The sequence below is a fragment of the Rhinatrema bivittatum genome, chromosome 6 (assembly GCF_901001135.1).
Source record: "Rhinatrema bivittatum chromosome 6, aRhiBiv1.1, whole genome shotgun sequence".
Lineage (NCBI taxonomy): Eukaryota > Metazoa > Chordata > Amphibia > Gymnophiona > Rhinatrematidae > Rhinatrema > Rhinatrema bivittatum.
The window spans coordinates 141,927,408-141,946,379 of NC_042620.1; the positions used below are offsets into that span (position 1 = coordinate 141,927,408).

At 45.1% G+C, this 18,972-nt stretch overlaps 1 protein-coding gene across 1 annotated transcript in view; it reads left to right on the plus strand.

The window, feature by feature from the left end:
• Positions 1-18,972, plus strand: part of ANKAR (ankyrin and armadillo repeat containing) — a 381,604-nt gene that overhangs the window by 285,193 nt on the left and 77,439 nt on the right. The window contains 2 exon segments of the mRNA XM_029605998.1: positions 10,527-10,680; positions 10,799-10,960. Coding sequence (XP_029461858.1) covers positions 10,527-10,680; positions 10,799-10,960 — 316 coding nt within the window.

Here is an 18,972-nt window from a genome sequence, read left to right on the forward strand (position 1 = left end):
CACTGTTGCCCCTAAGAATCCACCAAACACCTCAAAAACATAACACTGAATTTACAGGCAAAGCTGTTCTTTTCTTAAAAGGTAATGAGGGTCTTTATTTTAATTGTGTGGTCCCCCATGGTACTGATTGGGGACCATGTGACAAGCCCAACATCCTGTCTCCGAAAGTGGCCAGGCCAGGTCACAAGTACCTGGCTGATCCCCAATATTTGATCTATTTCTTGTATCTCACTCCCAAAGATAAGTGCTAGTTTTCCCAAGTATATGTGGCTAATAACTGTTTATGGACTTTTCCTTCAGGAACTTGTTCAATCCTATTTCAAACCCCACTGTGTTAGTTGTCTTGATCATATCTTCTGGCAACAGTGGTGCTGAGGGAAAAATACTTCCTGCGATTTGTTTTAAGTTTGCTGGTTGCTAGTTTCATGGAGTGTCCCCTAGTCCTAGTGTTGTCTGAAAGGGTAAATAATTGTTAAGAACATAAGAAATTGCCATGCTGGGTCAGACCAAGGGTCCATCAAGCCCAGCATCCTGTTTCCAACAGAGGCCAAATCAGGCCACAAGAACCTGGTAAGTACCCAAACACCAACAAGATCCCATGCTACTGATGTAATTAATAGCAGTGGCTATTCCGTAAGTAAACTTGATTAATAGCAGTTAATGGACTTCTCCTCCAAGAACTTATCCAAACCTTTTTTGAACCCAGCTAAACTAACTGCACTAACCACATCCTCTGGCAACAAATTCCAGAGCTTAATTGTGCGTTGAGTGAAAAAGAAGTTTCTCAGATTAGTCTTAAATGTGCTACTTGCTAACTTCATGGAATGCCCCATATTTACGCATTCTACCCCATTCATGAATTCATAAATCTCAATCATAGTCCCTCTCAGTCTCTTTTCCAAGCTAAAGACCCCTAATGTATTTAACCTTTCTTCATAAAGACGCTTTTCCAGCCCCTTTATCATTTTTGTCACCCTTCTCTGAACCTTTTCCATGTCCGCTATGTCTTTTTTAAAATGAGGCAACAGTACTCAAAGTGTGGTCGCACCATGGATCTATACAAAGGCATTATGATATTCTCAGTTTTGTTCTCTGTTCTTTTTCCAAATAATTCCTAAGAACATAAGATATGCCATACTGGGTCAGACCAAGGATCCATCAAACCTAGTATACTGTTTCCAACAGTGGCCAATCCACATCACAATTACCTGGCAAGTACCCAAACATTAGATAAATCACAAGTTCCTACTGCTTATTAATTACTGCTTATTAATTACCACATTTGCCCCCCCCCCCTCCCATCGCTGACAACGAAGCCAGCAGCAAATGTGAGGAACTCGCCCTCTTCTTCCATAATAAAATAACAAACATCCTCCGCCGATTCCCTGTCACCTCCCCCCCATGTCCCCCACCCACCCCACCATCCCCAATGCCTCCTTAGACTCACATCCTCCAAGGAAATTGAGTCTATTCTCAAAAAGATTAAACCCGCCTCCCACCCCTCTGACACCATCCCCACCAAAACCCTCCTAACCATTCCCAACACTATTGCCAAACCACTAGCAGACATCATTAACTGCTCCCTCTCCATTGGCTCAGTCCCTGACTCCTAAAGCACTCTGTTGTCAAACCCCTGCTCAAAAAACCATCCTTAGACCTCAAAGACCCAGCCAACTACCATCCCATCTCAAACCTTCCCTTCATCGCTAAAATCATGGAAAAGGTGATAAACTCCCAGCTTATGGACTACCTTGAAGACAACAACATCCTTCACCCCTCTCAATTTGGCTTTCGTAAAAACTTGAGCACCCCACTCTTACTTTTGCTCACCGACGCCCTCCTCATTGGCCTAGATCGAGGACATAGCTTCATAATTGCCTTCTTTGACATCTCATCAGCCTTTGACACGATAAGCCACAACCTTCTCCTTTCACGCCTATCTGACATTGGCATATCTGGAGCAGCCCTCCTTTGGTTCAAATCCTACCTGGCTAATAGACATTTCTCTGTAAAACTAGGCAACTCAGAATCCACACATTTCTGCCTCACCCAAGGAGTCCCCCAAGGCTCCTCCCTCTCCTCCACCCTATTTAATGTTTACCTCCTGCCCCTTTGCCAACTACTATCTGAATTTGGCCTCAAATTCTACATCTACGCAGATGATGTACAAATCATCATACCAATACAAGAATCCATATCCATAACGTTAAAATTCTGGGGAAAATGCCTCATTTCCATTAATTCACTACTCACTAACCTCCACCTTGCCCTCAACTCCTCAAAGACAGAACTCCTCCTCATCCACAACCACCAAACACTCAAGCTCTCCCCAGCTAATGACCCAACTTCTAGCTCCTTCACCTCACAGCCTCCAGTACGAAACCTGGGTATTCTAATTGATCAACACTTAAACCTAAAAAAACACATCAATTCTGTCCTAAAAGAAAGCTTCTATAAACTCAATGTTATAAAAAAAAAACTCAAACCTTTACTCCATACTCACGATCTCAGAACAGTCATTCAAGCAACCCTTTCGTCCAAACTCGACAACTGCAATTCCTTGTACCTAGGCCTTCCTTACTCCACAATCAAACCACTCCAAATGGTACAGAACGCCACCGCTAGAACCATCATTAACGCATGCAAATCCGACCATATAACACCCCTCCTCAAAGACCTCCACTGGCTCCCTATACCATCACGCATCCTGTTTAAGATCCTTACCATCATTCACAAATCCATATACAAAAATAACTCCTCCTGGCTCAATGAACTTTTCCGTCTCACACACTCCTCCCGCCCAACCAGAGCAAACCTTAAAGGTTCCCTGCACATCCCATCCCTCAAGAATGCTCGCCTCACCTCAACAAGGGATCGTGCCCTTTCAATTGCTGGCCCCACTTGTTGGAATGCTCTACCCACAAACCTCCGCCTTGAGCCCTGCCCCTTCAAATTCAAGAAAATGCTAAAGACCTGGCTTTTCCACCAGGCATATCCAGACTAGATCCATGTACTTCTTCCCCGTACCGCTAACTTCATGCCCTTTAAGTTATTACGTTAATATGTTATCTCTCCAGTTCTCTTTTTCAGGCTCACCTCTATAGCCTCCTTGTTGCAGCACCGTTGTTGCCCCATATTGCATTATGTTGTCCCTCCCCCCTCTCTCTGTTCATTGTACTTTCCATCTACTGTTTGATGTAAACCGATATGATGTGCCTACTAACGTCGGTATAGAAAAGCTGTTAAATAAATAAATAAACAAATAAATAAATAATAGCAGTTTATGGATTTTTCCTCTAGGAACTTATCCAAACCTTCTTTAAATCCAGTTACAATGAATTCCAGAGCTTAACAATGTGCTCAGTGAAAAATAATTTTCTTTGATTTGTTTTAAATGAGCTACTTGCTAATTTCATGGAGTGCCCCCTGGTCCTTCTATTATCTGAGAGAGTAAAAAACCGATTTACATTAACTTGTTCATGTCCTTTCATTATTTTGTAGACTTCTATCATATCCCCTCTCAGTCGTCTCTTCTATTTGCCTTTTTGACCTCAGCCACATACTGAGTCGATAACCTCAAGGTATTGTCCACAAGTTCTCACAGGACAAGCAGGATGGTAGTCCTCACATATGGGTGACATCATAGGATGGAGCCCAATCACGTATCACTTTTGTCAAAGTTTCTAAAACTTTGACTGGCCCCTACTGGGCATGCCCAGCATGGCACCAACCCTGCAACCACAAGGGGTCCCCCTTCAGTCTTCTTTTTTCCGCGCAGCAGTAGCCACGTGGTTAAGGAGCTCCACAGAGATTCCTGACAGGAATTTTCCTCACGGAATTACTACAACGTTTCTTACCCCACAGGGGTCCCTCCTTTCAATTTTTCAAGCCGCGGTACTCCGGTAAGTTTTCTACCCATTTTCGGTCAATTCCCGTCAAGTTTGGCCCTCGCAGCCTACTGGCCGTCGACCGTACTGCAGCTCAAATTTTTCATGGCCATGGCGTCGGAGTTCCGTCGGTACCTGGACTGCAATCGCACCATGTCCATAACAGACCCTCATAAGGTCTGTGTAATGTGTCTCAGATGTGAGCACGATGTCCTGACCTGCACCAAATTTGCCCTAATGACACCAAAAGGTTGCAAGGTCAGAATGGAAAAGATAGAACTTTTCTTCTGTGCTCAAACCCCGACGCCGTCTATTGCGACGACGTTGTCAGAACTGGCACCGTCAACTTCGTGCCAGTATCCACCACTGACCGGTGACCGTCCGGCATCGACGACTTCTCGGTCTTCAACCTCTTCTACTCCCCCTCAGGACCGAGGGGATTGCAGAGAGAAACATCGCCACCGACATCAGAAGTCTCAGACCATCAAGAGAGCGAAATCATCGACCTCATCATCGTCCGAGCCGCCGTCGAAGAAACCCCGTCCAAAAAAGGCACCGACCTTTTTGGCGACCTGGTCACCGAGGCAACCCTCACCCGAAAGGGGATCGGGAGCTGCGACTCCGCCTTTAACGGTGGTCCCTCCAGCTATGCCTCTGCCTCCTTCTTCTGTTCTGGAGCCGGGGCTGCTTGCTCCAGGTCTCTGAGAAGAACTGGACCGACTGGTTCAGGAGGCTATCGACAAGGCGATGCATCGACTCCAAGTTCCTCCGGCACCGACACCAATACCGATAGTGGAACCGACCACTGACCCAATTCCGGCAGCATTGGCACTGCTGCCCTCGAGGATGGAAGCACTCATTGCCGCTTTTCCACCAATGGATCCCGGGTCACCGATGGCTCCGGTGCCCTCTCCAATTACCTTGTCATCGGGAGGAGAAACCCCGTTCCGCATCCCTCCATCGGGAGTCCTACCGATGCCTCAGCTATCGATGCCGATACGTCCGTCGGTGCCACCGATCCATTCATCGATGCCTTTGATACCTGCACCGGTGCCTTCGATGCCTTCATCGGTGCCTCCAATTATTCTTTCGATTCCTTCGGAGCCTAGACCAGGACCTTTAGGGATTTCACCGTCCCATCCCCCTCTGGCTCCTAGAGGGGTAGGTGCCGATCCCTATGATACCTGGACTGATGATTCTTCACAAGATACCAATGACCAGCCTTCACCACCTTCTCCTACTGAAAGCAGAAAGCGTTCTCCTCCAGAGGACCTTTCCTTCATAAACTTTGTGAAGGAGATGTCTGAATTGGTTCCCTTCCAATTACAGACTGAACAAGATGACAGGCATCAAATGATGGAGCTGTTGCAATTCCTGGATGCTCCCAAGGAAATAACCTCCATCCCTATTCACCAAGTTCTTCTGGATCTCCTCAAAAAGAACTGGGAACACCCTGGCTCTGTTGCTCCAGTCAACAGGAAGGCTGACACCACTTATTTGGTACAGTCAACCCCAGGTTTTCAAAAACCTCAATTGGATCACCAATCTGTGGTTGTAGAATCTGCCCAAAAGAGGGCAAAGAGATCAAAACCCCACACTTCCTTTCCCCCCAGTCAAGGAGCAAAGATTTCTAGATGCAATTGGTCGTTGGGTCTTCCAGAGCTCAATGCTCATCTCCCGAATCGCCTCTTATCAGCTCTATATGACCCAATATAACAGGGTCTTATTTAAGCAGATACAAGACTTGATAGACTCCCTGCCTCAGCAATTTCAAGATCAGCTCCAAACCCTAGTAAACAAGGGTTTTGAGGCGGGCAAGCATGAGATAAGATCATCTTACGATATCTTTGACACTGCTACCAGGGTATCTGCAGCCGCTATCTCAGCAAGAAGATGGGCCTGGCTCAAGTCATCGGACCTTCGCCCTGAAGTGCAAGACTGATTATCCGACCTGCCCTGTGTAGCAGACAATCTATTCGGTGAGCAGATTCAACGAACGGTGGCGGAACTCAAGGACCATCATGAGACCCTGAGACAGCTCTCTCTGATGCCTTCTGAGTACTCCTCAAAACAGCCTTTCCGAAAAGACACTAAGAAGTCCTTCTTCCATCCAAAAAAATCCTACCCGCCACCGGCTAGAACTCGCTCTATGAGACCATTTCAAAAAACCCAGTCTTGTCAGATACGAAAACAAAAGCCGCAAGCAGCTCCTCAGCCGGGCCCTGCTTCCGGTTTTTGACTCCTGCATAGAGAGCAGCAGCCAGCTTCCACTGTCTCACATACCAGTGGGAGGTCGATTGTGCCATTTCAACAACAGGTGGCACTCAATCACCTCAGACCAGTGGGTCCTAGTGATAATCGCTCAAGGTTATTATCTCAACTTTCTCTCCATCCCATCAGACTCTCCACCTCTACCGACGTGGAGAACATCCAATCACTCCCTCTTTCTGGAACAGGAGGTCTCCCTCCTTCTCCAGGCCAGGGCAATAGAACCAGTACCCTACTCTCACCACGGCCTAGGGTTCTATTCCTGGTACTTCCTAATCCCCAAAAAATCGGGAGGTGTTCGTCCAATTCTGGATCTATGTGCCCTCAACAAGTACCTCCATCGAGAAAAGTTCAAAATGGTAACCGTGGGTTCTTTTCTTCCTCTTCTACAAAGAGGAGACTGGCTCTGCTCTCTAGACCTCCAGGACACATACACTCACATTGCGATAACTCTATCTCATCAAAAATACCTGAGATTTCTGGTAGGCTTCAAGCACTATCAGTACTGAGTGCTTCCATTCGGCCTCGTGTCTGCACCGCGAGTCTTCACAAAATGTCTCGTAGTAGTTGTAGACTTCCTTAGGACTCAAGGTGTTCACGTCTACCCCTATCTAGACGATTGGTTGATCAGGGCTCCCACTCAGCAAACTGCTCTATCGTCCCTACATCTTACCTTACACACTCTGATTTCGCTAGGATTTCTCTTCAACTACGACAAATCCTACTTAGTCCCATCTCAAACCTTATCATTCATAGGTGCAGACTTGGACACCTTGCAGGCAAAAGCTTTTCTACCTTGACAACGAGCTCTCACTCTCGTCTCTCTCGCACACCAGCTGCAGTCTCAGCGCTACACGATTGCATGCCGCTTTCTCATCCTACTGGGACACATGGCGTCCTCAGTTCAGGTCACCCCAATGGTCCGCTTAGCCATGAGAGTCATGCAGTGGACTTTAAGGTCACAATGGACTTAATGCATTCATCCCCTGTCGACCATTGTCCACATCACCGACTCACTCCATCAGTCTCTCGCCTGGGGGAAAAATCAGATCAATCTCCTCCAAGGCTTGCCCTTCCAGGCTCCAGACCCTCAAATAACTCTCACCACTAATGCTTCCAACCTCGACTGGGGAGCCTATGTGGCCAATCTGCAGACACAAGGAACTTGGCCTCCAGAGGAAGCCAAACACCAAATCAATTTCCTGGAGCTTCGAGCAATCAGATATGCTCTCAGAGTATTTCAGGATTGCCTCTCCAACCAAGTCAACCTGATTCAGATGGACAACCAGGTGTCCATGTGGTACATCAACAAACAGGGAGGCACGGGCTCCTACCTCCTTTGTCAGGAAGCTGCGCAGATATGGGAGGAGGCCCTCTCCCACTCAATGTACCTCAGGGCCACCTACTTGCCAGGAGTGGACAATGTGTTGGCAGACAAGCTAAGTCGCACCTTTCAGCACGAGTGGTCTCTCAACCCCTCAATAGCGGACTCAATCTTCCAACAATGGGGTTACCCTCAAATAGACCTCTTTGCGTCACCTCAAAACTGCAAAGTAGAGAACTTCTGCTCTCTCATTCGCAGCCAAAACTATCAGCCAAGAGATGCGTTCTCCCTCTCTTGCATATCGGTCTCCTATATGCATTCCCTCCACTTCCACTTCTCTCAAAGACTCTCGTGAAGTTACATCAGGACACGGGAACCATGATCCTGATAGCACCTCACTGGCCACGCCAAGTGTGGTTTCCAGTACTTCAGGATCTCTCCATTCGCAGACACATTCTCTTGGGAAAGGACCCGCTTCTGATTACGCAAAACGACTGGTGCCTGCGCCACTCCAATCTTCAAGCCTTGTCCCTGACGGCATGGATGTTGAAAGGTTAATCCTTCAGCCACTTAACCTTTCTGAATCAGTTTCCCTTGTCCTGATTGCTTCATGGAAGCCTTCCACAAGAAAATCTTATTCTTACAAATGGAACAGGTGCTCTTCTCAATCCCTTGACCCCTTTACCTGTCCAATCACGAAGTTTCTGGACTATCTCTGGCACTTGTCGGAGTCAGGTCTAAAAACTTCCTCCTTCAGAATGCTTGTTAGTGCGGTGGCCGCCTTCCATAAAGGTATCGGGGATGTTCCCATATAGTACAACCCCTTGTAATACGTTTTCTGAAGGGCTTGCTTCACCTCAAGCCTTCACTGCGTCCTCCAGCCCCTTTTTGGGACCTCAACCTGGTTTTGGGTCGGCTCATGAAACCACCATTCGAGCCTCTCCAATCCTGTGAACTTCACTATCTCACATGGAAAGTGATTTTCCTTTTGCAATCACTTTGGCTCGTAGAGTTAGTGAGTTACAGGCCCTAGTTACCTATCCGCCTTACACTAAACTTCTGCAGGACCGGGAAGTACTCCACACTCACCCTAAGTTCTTGCCTAAGGTAGTATCAGAGTTTCATCCAATCCAGGAGAGCAGGCTCTGCATACCCTTGACTGTAAATGGGCTCTAGAGTTCTACCTAGACTGTACAGCTGCCCACAGGAAAAGCACTCAATTGTTTGTTTCTTTCCATTCCATCAAATTGGGGCAGCCTGTGGGTTATCAGACTCTCTCCTCCTGGTTAGCGGACTGCATATCCTTTTGCTCTCAGCTAGCAGGCATTCCACTTCAAGATCGTGTTAAAGCACACTCTGTGAGAGCCATGGCGACTTCAGTAGCACACCTACGCTCGGTGCCGCTTCCTGACATTTGCAGGGCTGCCACCTGGAGTTCTTTCCATACCTTTACAGCCCACTATTGCTTGGACAAGGCCGGAAGACAAGATTCCATCTTCAGCCAATCTGTCCTGCATAACCTATTCACAACTTGACGTACCAACACCCTTCCGCCTGCCCGGTAGGGTTTAGGATGCCCTCGGCCAAATTTCACCCCAGTCCTAGTGCCTTGCACACCTGGGTATATTTGGTGCATACTCAGACATCCTCAGCTCGGTACTCACCCATAGGTGAGGACTACCATCTTGCTTGTCCTGTGAGAAAGCAAATGTTGCTTACCTGTAACAGGTGTTCTCACAGGACAGCAGGATGTTAGTCCTCACGAAACCCGCCCGCCTCCCCGCGGTGTTGGGTTTGTTACGTTTATTATTTTATTTTTCAGCACTTCCTGTAGCTTTTTAAACAAGACTGAAGGGGGACCCCTGCCGGCTGCAGGGTTGGTGCCATGCTGGGCATGCCCAGTAGGGGCCAGTCAAAGTTCTAGAAACTTTGACAAAACTGTTCCGTGATTGGGCTCCATCCTATGATGTCACCCATATGTGAGGACTAACTTCCTGCTGTCCTGCGAGAACACCTGTTACAGGTAAGCAACATTTGCTGACTCCAAGGTCCTTTTCCTGGGCAGTGACTCCTAACACAGAACCCAGTATTGTGTACCTGTAATTGGGATCATTTTTCCCTATGCGCACTACTATTGTAGCACCTCCTGTATGTGCTTTACATAAAAGAGTTGTGTGCACCTGCCATTACTTTCCTTGGTAACCTCTAATAGAATTCTTTATGGAGGGGGCGGGTGAGGAATTCTCTTCAGAGCCCTGTGCTCCGAAAATCAGAGGTCACGGATCTATTGTGCTGTAATTCTACCCAAATGTTGCTCAGTTAAAGGAACTAGATACAGTCCTCTGGGGAAAAACCAAATCCAATCCCTCCTTCTATGCACAAAATCCCCATTTAGAGGGTAATTTTGTGACAGGACACATAAATTACAGCAACTTTCAAAGTGAAGTCACACGTATAAGTTTGCTTTGAAACTTATCCCAGCAAAATTACCCGCACAGATTTATACCTATATGTAGATGATCAAATTTACTTTAGCTAAATCAGGAAGCAATGGTCTTCTGTGGCTAAGAAGTTCTCTTTATGTAACATGAGGGACTGCCATCACCTGCCTACACACTGGGGAGGTTTCAGCTGTTTTGAGGTTTGCACCAAGTGGGGCTGGCAGTTCCTGAAGATTGTGGGCTCTAGGACAGTGAGATGAGTGTCAGCAGTCCCTCAAACAGCATACAGTGAACATTGCACAGAAGGGTGTTATAAATGTTCAACAAGTATGTAAATCACCGAAAAAGCAATACATAATCTGGTGATTGACTATAATGAATTTATTATCTTGCTATGATATCATCTCTGCATATCACACTTAGATAACGCTCTAAATTATTATATTTTAACAAAACACTTATAACACATCTTAGAGACATCATTAATAACTGCCATCCAGGGAGGAGAAGTATATTACTAAAATGCTTGTTATTTCACTGAGCCTTTCTTAAAAAAAAAAAAAAAAAAAAAGGTGCAGAAAGAGTTTACTGTTTTCCTATTTGTAGGTTTTCCAGTTGGAAGTGAAGGAACAATGTGCTAAAACCTTTTGGGCACTGGCAGGGCAAAAAGTGAAGCAGCAGAAATACATGGCAGAACAGATTGGTTACAGCTCCATCGTTGATATGCTTCTGCTACCATCTGATATAATGCAGTATATTGGTAAGCTGCTTTTATAGGTTTTATCATTACATATAGTTAGATATAGCTGTTGTTATTGGAAGTCTGTACTATTTTTCTTTTGCTGTTTTGTTTTGGTTTGTTTGGTTTTTTTTGGAAGGAGGTCAAGCCGTGATAGCTCTAAGCAAGGACAGCAGATACAGTCAGGATAAGATATGTCACGAGAATGGCATAGCTCCTCTTGTTCGACTCTTGCGAAGTTCTAAGGTGGCAGTGGGAACTCTCCTGTGTATCATCAGAGCCTTGGGGACCCTCTGCGTTGGTTTGTAAAACTTTGTGTGAACTTATAAAGTAAAATGTAAATGTTTTTGACTGGGAAGCGTATACACTGTTTACCCTTGTAAATAGAGTAATAAAACCCAAACAAAATGATATTATTCTGCACTATAAGTCAGTTTAGGAAAATATGATAGATCACACAATGTAACCAGACTGTCAGGTTTACTTTATTCAGGTTCCATGAGTTGTTGTCCCATGTGGAAGTCAGAATCCATGAACTCTATGCTTTGGTGCAGATTAATTAAAAATACAGGTCCTGTGCCTACTCTTTCTAAGTGCACCACCATACTGTTGCTTCATAAGAAAGCTTTTTGAAACACATACATATACCAGGGATCAGCTGGGGGTCTATGATATTTGCAGCAGGAATGACATTAAGCAGACTAAATGAGCCTAATTGCCTTTATCTGCCACCATATTCTATGGAAGTTGTTTTTCTCAACAGAATTCCCACATGGGGTGGAACTTTTATATTTTAGGGGTAAGTTTATAACTTTTGAATCAAATATATGTATAAGATAAACCAGTTTTCAAAGGGAATGCAAGCACAAACTTTCCTTTTGAAAATTATCCCACCAAAACTACCTGCACAGGTTTATACCTAATTTGTGTTCAGAATTTTTCTGAGAAAATGTATGTGCATAGTTATGAAAATGCAAAAGTATGCATGTAAGTGCAAACCCCTTTCCAACTCTTCCCCCAGCATTTCTCTGATCGCTATATAGGCTATATGCATGTAACTTTACCCGTATAATGGGTGGGCAGTTTTATAACAAGCTGTTTCTATGGGTAAAGCACTGTTTTGTATACAGAAATGCTTTTGAAAATTACTGTCCCTATTTCTTCTCAGTTTAAAAACTCAGCTGAATACAATACTAATGTTTTCACAGGCCTCAGTTTCCTGTGATTCTATGGCTGCAACAACTGCTGCAGAATTTACCTTTTCCTGCAGAATCACAGGAAACTATATCTTTTTTCCTTTTCCAGTCAATACCAACCCTCTGTCTGCTTCCTCCTCCTCCTGGTATCAGCTGCTGCGTCACTTGCAGCCAGCATGTTGGAGGGGAGAAAAGACTGCATGGAGTGGCGGTGGTTTAGAGTCAGGATATTTGTTGTAGAGGAATGAGGGAATGAGAAATCTGAGGGAGAGAGGAGACAAAAGAAGAAGAGCTGCATGAAAGAGGAAGGAAGAACCTAAGAAATTGCCATGCTGGGTCAGACCAAGGGTCCATCAAGCACAGCATCCTGTTTCCAACAGAGGCCAAACCAGGCCTCAAGAACCTGGCAATTACTAGGGATGTGAATCGTTTTTTGACGATTTAAAATATCGTCCGATATATTTTAAATCGTCAAAAATCGTTAGGGCAACGATACAATACCAATTCCCCCGATTTATCGTCAAAAATTCGTAAATCGGGGGAAGGGGGAGGGCAGGAAAACCGGCACACTAAAACACCCTAAAACCCACCCCCGACCCTTTAAATTAAATCCCCCACCCTCCCGAACCCCCCCCCCATGCCTTAAATTACCTGGGGGTCCGTAGCGGCGGTCCGTAGCTTAAATTACCTCCGTAGCCTTAAATTACCTCCGTAGCGGCGGTCCGTAGCTAAATCGGGGGAAGGGGGAGAGCAGGAAACCGGCACACTAAATCGTGTAGTCTTCAGCCGGCGCCATTTTGCAAAATGGCCACCGCAAAATGGCGGCGGCCATAGACCAAACGATTCGACGCAGGAGGTCGTTCCGGACCCCCGCTGGACTTTTGGCAAGTCTTGTGGGGGTCAGGAGGCCCCCCCAAGCTGGCCAAAAGTTCCTGGGGGTCCAGCGGGGGTCCGGGAGCGATCTCCTGCCGGCGCATCGTTTTCCGTACGGAAAACTGTCGCGGCAGGAGATCGCTCCCGGACCCCCGCTGGACCCCCAGGAACTTTTGGCCAGCTTGGGGGGGCCTCCTGACCCCCACAAGACTTGCCAAAAGTCCAGCGGGGGTCTGGAACGACCTCCTGCGTCGAATCGTTTTGGTCTATGGCCGCCGCCATTTTGCGGCGGCCATTTTGCAAAATGGCGCCGGCTGAAGACTACACGATTTAGTGTGCCGGTTTCCTGCTCTCCCCCTTCCCCCGATTTAGCTACGGAGGTAATTTAAGGCTACGGAGGTAATTTAAGCTACGGACCGCCGCTACGGACCCCCAGGTAATTTAAGGCATTTGAGGGGGGGGTTCTGGTGGGTGGGGGGTTTAATTTAAAGGGTCGGGGTGGGTTTTAGGGGGTTTTAGTGTACCGTGTTTTAGTGTGCCGCTGGACCCCCAGGTAATTTAAGGCATTTGGGGGGGTTCGGGAGGGTGGGGAGATTTAATTTAAAGGGTCGGGGGTGGGTTTTAGGGGGTTTTAGTGTGCCGGCTCACGATTTTAACGATTTTCACGATACTTTACACACCCAAACGGCAACAATACGATTCCCTCCCCCTCCCAGCCGAAATCGATATTTAAGACAATCGAGGACACGATTCACATCTCTAGCAATTACCCAAACACTAAGAAGATCCCATTCTACTGATGCAATTAATAGCACTGGCTATTCCCTAAGTAAACTTGATTAATAGCAGAGGCATTATGACATTTTCCGTTTTATTCACCATTCCCTTTCTAATAATTCCCAACATTCTGTTTGCTTTTTTGACTGCCGCAGCACACTGAACCAACGATTTCAATGTGTTATCCACTATGACGCCTAGATCTCTTTCTTGGGTGGTAGCACCTAATATGGAACCTAACATTGTGTAACTATAGCATGGGTTATTTTTCCCTATATGCATCACCTTGCACTTTTCCACATTAAATTTCATCTGCCATTTCGATGCCCAATTTTCCAGTCTCACAAGGTCTTGTGGTCCCGGCAGGCGTAACTTATGCGAGCCGGCTAATGACCGGCCCAGGATCCCGGGCACAGCGGCAAATGGCTGCTGTGCCTGGAGGCTCAGGCCATGCCCCGCCCCGCCCCCCAGACCACCCCGGGCCGCCCACGCGCCGCCCCTTTATGCAAGCCCCGGGACATACGCGCATAACCCTTTGAAAATCTGCCCCATAATATATACCAATACTTGCATATGATCCTTTTAATATGCAATACCCAATTTGAATATGGTAAGGTACAAACAATCCTTGACATCGGGTGTCACTGATTTGCTAATAATAAATTCTCTCAATTAGCATATAAGGCTTGCTTATATGCTTTCTTAAATCACCGTAGTAGTAAACCTCCTCTCTTTAATTCGGTTAGTGAGTTCTATTGCCCTACCAATCTATTCTTTGTTAGTTGTACATAATCAACGCAAACACAAAAATTTCTTGGGTGGAAGAAGGAAAAATGTAAAAGTGAATTTCTGTCTGTTTGACGTATATATAGAAGTGCTTAACCCTTCCCTACTCAGTTTAACTGTAATATCCAAAAATGAGATCTTTTCTTGATGGAAATGGAACTCAAACTTCAAATTTTCATCTTGGCAATTTAGCCACTGTGTGAAAAGCACCAGTTTCTGATACATTCCTGCCCTTATAAAAAATGTCATCTATAAAACTTTCCCGAATGACAATATTCCACATGAAGTCTGTATTATAGATAAGCCACTGTTCAAAACACTCTTTATATATATGGTATAACGAAAATATCAGAACTGCCAAACGCATGCTCCGAAAAAAAGAAAGAATGGAGAAAAAACAAAAATACTACCACACTAAATAATTATCGGAACAACTTAGCTCAATATAAAAATATCATCAACAATGCGAAAAAGGAATTCTTCTCCAACAAAATCTCCAAATTTCATCATAACCCCAGAATGTTATTCACAATAGTTCAAAAACTTACCAAAACCACCCAAGAGTCTTCATGTACCAAACATGGAAGCGATGACTTTGCTGATTTCTTCAACAACAAAATATCTCATCTAATCCAATCCAACATAACCAACAACAACCAGAACACCAAACTTAACAACAAGATAACCTCATCATGGTCAAACTTTGACACTGCCTCCACCCTTGAAATTCAATCTATAATAAATAAAATGAACCCCGCCAGCCATCCATTAGACAACATCCCAATAACAACCCTCAAATCAATTGAACCTTCCATATCAAAAACCATCACCAAAATTGTCAATTTATCACTGACTGAAGGCAACTACCCCAAATGCCTCAAATCTGCTGTCTTCAAACCAATCCTTAAAAAGTACAACCTAGATCCGGAAATCCTTACCAACTACCGTCCCATATCAAACCTTTCGTTCATAGCCAAAACCATTGAAAAAGTTGTACACACTCAACTAGATGACTACCTGGAGACAAACGGCATCCTACCTCCATCCCAATATGGTTTTAGAAAAAACCTAAACACGGAATCTCTCCTCATCTCCCTAAATGACATTAATGTAAGAGGTTTGACAAAGGTGAAAATACTTGCTCATTCTTCTTGACCTTTCAGCCGCCTTCAACACAGTGAACCACAATATACTATTGGAGCGGCTATCCCAAATTGGTTTTCTTCCTATTATCTGATCAAACATACCAAGTATTAATCAACAACAACCTATCAAAAACAATCAACCTCAACACCGGAGTCCCTCAAGGATCAGCTTTATCAGCCACCCTTTTCAACATATACCTTCTCCCCATCTGCCAACTACTAAAAGAATAGGAAATCACACACTTCCTCTATGCTGATGACATTCAGCTCCTCATTCCCATACAAAATTCGATTGAAGACACCTACAAGAAAACCTTAGAACTACTTATCTCAATCAAACATCTCCTAAATTCCCTGAAACTCATAATCAACTTTGACAAAACTGAAATAATACTCATGGATAAAAAACCCAATCCAACTCCGCCACCCCTGACAATACTTGACAAACAAATGATAACTATACTCCCTACCTCCCACACCAGGAACCTCGGAGTTATCATTGATAAAGAACTTTCTTTCAAGAACCACATAGCATATAAAACTAAAGAAGGATACCACAGACTCCTAACCCTAAGACACCTGAAACAATTTCTCAACCCCTACAATTTCAGAACTGTACTACAACTTCTTATCTTCTCCACCTTCGACTATTGCAACTCCTTACTAATTGGAATACCTTTTTCATCCCTCAAACCACTCCAAATACTGCAGAACTCAGCTGCCAGAGTCCTAACTGGAACAAAAAGAAGTGAACACATAACACCAATATTGATCTCACTTCACTGGCTCCCTATTACTGCACGTATTGCTTACAAATCAATGACCATAATCCACAAAATCCTAAACAATGATCATCAAGGTCTTAACACCCTAAACATAATCCCTCAAAATCCTCCAAGAAACCTACTCTCTAATAACTCATTCCCCCTATCAAAGATGCGCATCTGGCAACCACAAGAGAAAGAGCTTTTTCAATTGCCTCACCTAAACTTTGGAACACCCTACCTAAATTCCTGAGAACCCAACACGACCTAAAAACATTCAAAAAGACCTGAAACCACTAATGTTCCGCAAATTCTACATTGACCTTCAGACGTCTGATCATCCCAACTCTCAACTGAACTCTCAGTTGTAAACCTCTTAATACATTCTCTTCACCCCGAACCTGCATACCCTCCTCATCCAACCTAATAATGTTCTCCGGACTTGATATGCTTATTTCTGATATTGTTCAAATTGGGCCGGATTTTAAAAGCCCTGCGCGCGTAAATCCGGCCGGATTTACGCGCGCAGGACAAATCTGCCAACAAAGGTAGGGGGGGGGGGGGTTAGATAGGGCCGGGGGGGTGGGTTAGGTAGGGGAAGGGAGGGGAAGGTGGGGGGGGGGGGTGTGGAAAGAAAGTTCCCTCCAAGGCTACTCCGATTTCGGAGCGGCCTCAGAGGGAACAGGCAGCGTGCGCCGACCCCGGATTTTATAAGATACGCGTAGCTACACGCGTATCATATAAAATCCAGCGTACTTTTGTTCGCTGGATTTTATAAATTCGCGCTCGCACAAATTTATAAAATCTACCCCAGCGTTTTTACTGTTGCACAACTGCTAAAAAAATGTATAACGTTCACATTGCTTTTCTGTTACACAACTGCTAAGAATAATGTATACTTTTGTAAACCGTTGTGATAGCGCTACCGAATGATGGTATATAAAACTCAAGAAATAAATAAATATATAAATAAATAAATATAGGCAGGCTATCAATGGGGCCACAGAAGACCCCATTAGTATACCCTTAATTTGTTGGTAAATCTCCCCATCAAAACAGAAGTATCCTTTAGTTAACACTATCTTAGACAATTTAGTTCAAAAATCCAAATGAAGCCCTGACATCTCAGTGGACTCAAATATATTAATAATGATAGATAAAGCAGCTTCTTGTGGTATGTACGGGTACAATACAGCTATTTCTGCTGTGACTAGCCACTAACTATCCTGTATATTGTTAATATCCGACAAAGATTGTAAGAAGTGAGAAGAATCTCTAATATATGAGGGTATGTTATCTACTTGAGGTTGAAGAACATAATCAAGAAATTTAGTAATTGGTTCAAATAACAAATCTGTACTAGATATGATCAGTCACCCTGGTGGAGACTCTAATGAATTATTGATTTTTGGCACAAGATATAAAATAGGTATGGTGGGATATGGCTCACACAAATACGTAAATAACTTCTCATTGATAATTTTATTCTGAATATCCAATTTCAAAATGCCATGAATCTCAGATTGAATCAACAATGTGGAGTCAGATGGAAACAACATATAGAAATAATTATCACCTAACTGGCGTAATGCTTCACCAACATAATGACCTTTATCTATAATGATTATCCCCCCAACAGAGGTATCTTTTCTCTAAGTAATGATGGCTTGACGTTCTTGCAGTGTTAGATTGAATTTTAAAGGAACATGTCTTTGTTCCATTAAGGATAAATCTTTCAATACAAGTTTCTCAAATACTATAACTGATGGATCAATGGTGTTGCGACCTTCGCTGCCCGACGTCTCCACTCCGCCCACTTTACCTCTTTGACGACTCCCTCTTTGGTTGATGGATGTTTGGCTGCCGCGGCGTCATCTTGCCGACTTCCTCCAGCGTTCCCGGACCGGCTAGACGCTGCCTTCCGTCATGTTCTAATGAGGCCTAAGGGCGCGCGGCGCAGCCCCGACTCAAGTACCAGCTGTAGCACGAACCTCAGGGGCGTCCCCCTGAGATAACGTCATCATCACCAGATATTTAAGGTTTCTTTTTTTGCTAGCTAATCGAGTTAGCAAAGGGTTTCCTACCTAGCTGCCTCCAGGTATCGCTGTGGATGGGATTCGCTCTCCGCTTACCTTGCTACTCTGCCTCCTCGGACTTTACCAGGGGTACCCGCTACTCGGGGGCCTCGCTCTCTCTCTTGCTTTTCAGGTCGCAATCTGGAACCGGTACTCGCTCCTCGAAGGCCCACGTTCCCGGACCTGCTACTGAATATAACTTCTGCCAGGAAGTCACCGCTGCCTACAACACCAGTGAGTTACCATCTCTCTCTCAGGGCTTTCCCTGGAACCAGGTACTCGCTCCTCAAGGGCCTACTTCATTCCAGCTCCTGGGCTGTTCCAAGGGACTATTGTGTTAGTGTTACCATCAAAGTTCTGTTCCTGAACTCTGCTTACTCTGCCTACTCACTATCTCAGTTTCTTTACAGCTCAGCCATCCTGGGATCGCTGTTCCAGTGCCTGAGGGACTACAGCCCAGCCAGGCTCTTCCAGCTCACTACTGCCACCTCTGGTGGTTCTCTAAAACAATTTAATAAAAGAACTAGTGTGTGTCTGTCTCTCAACTCTGAGCATGACCGGTGGTCCCTCTCGGGATCTTCCCCCGTGGGCATGGCCATCTGCCACCGGGCCAAGGAACCACCTACAATTATCACAAATAACAGATGGGATCCGGTAGCATCCATCTAGAAGGTCTAGAAAACTTAAATGATGGTTG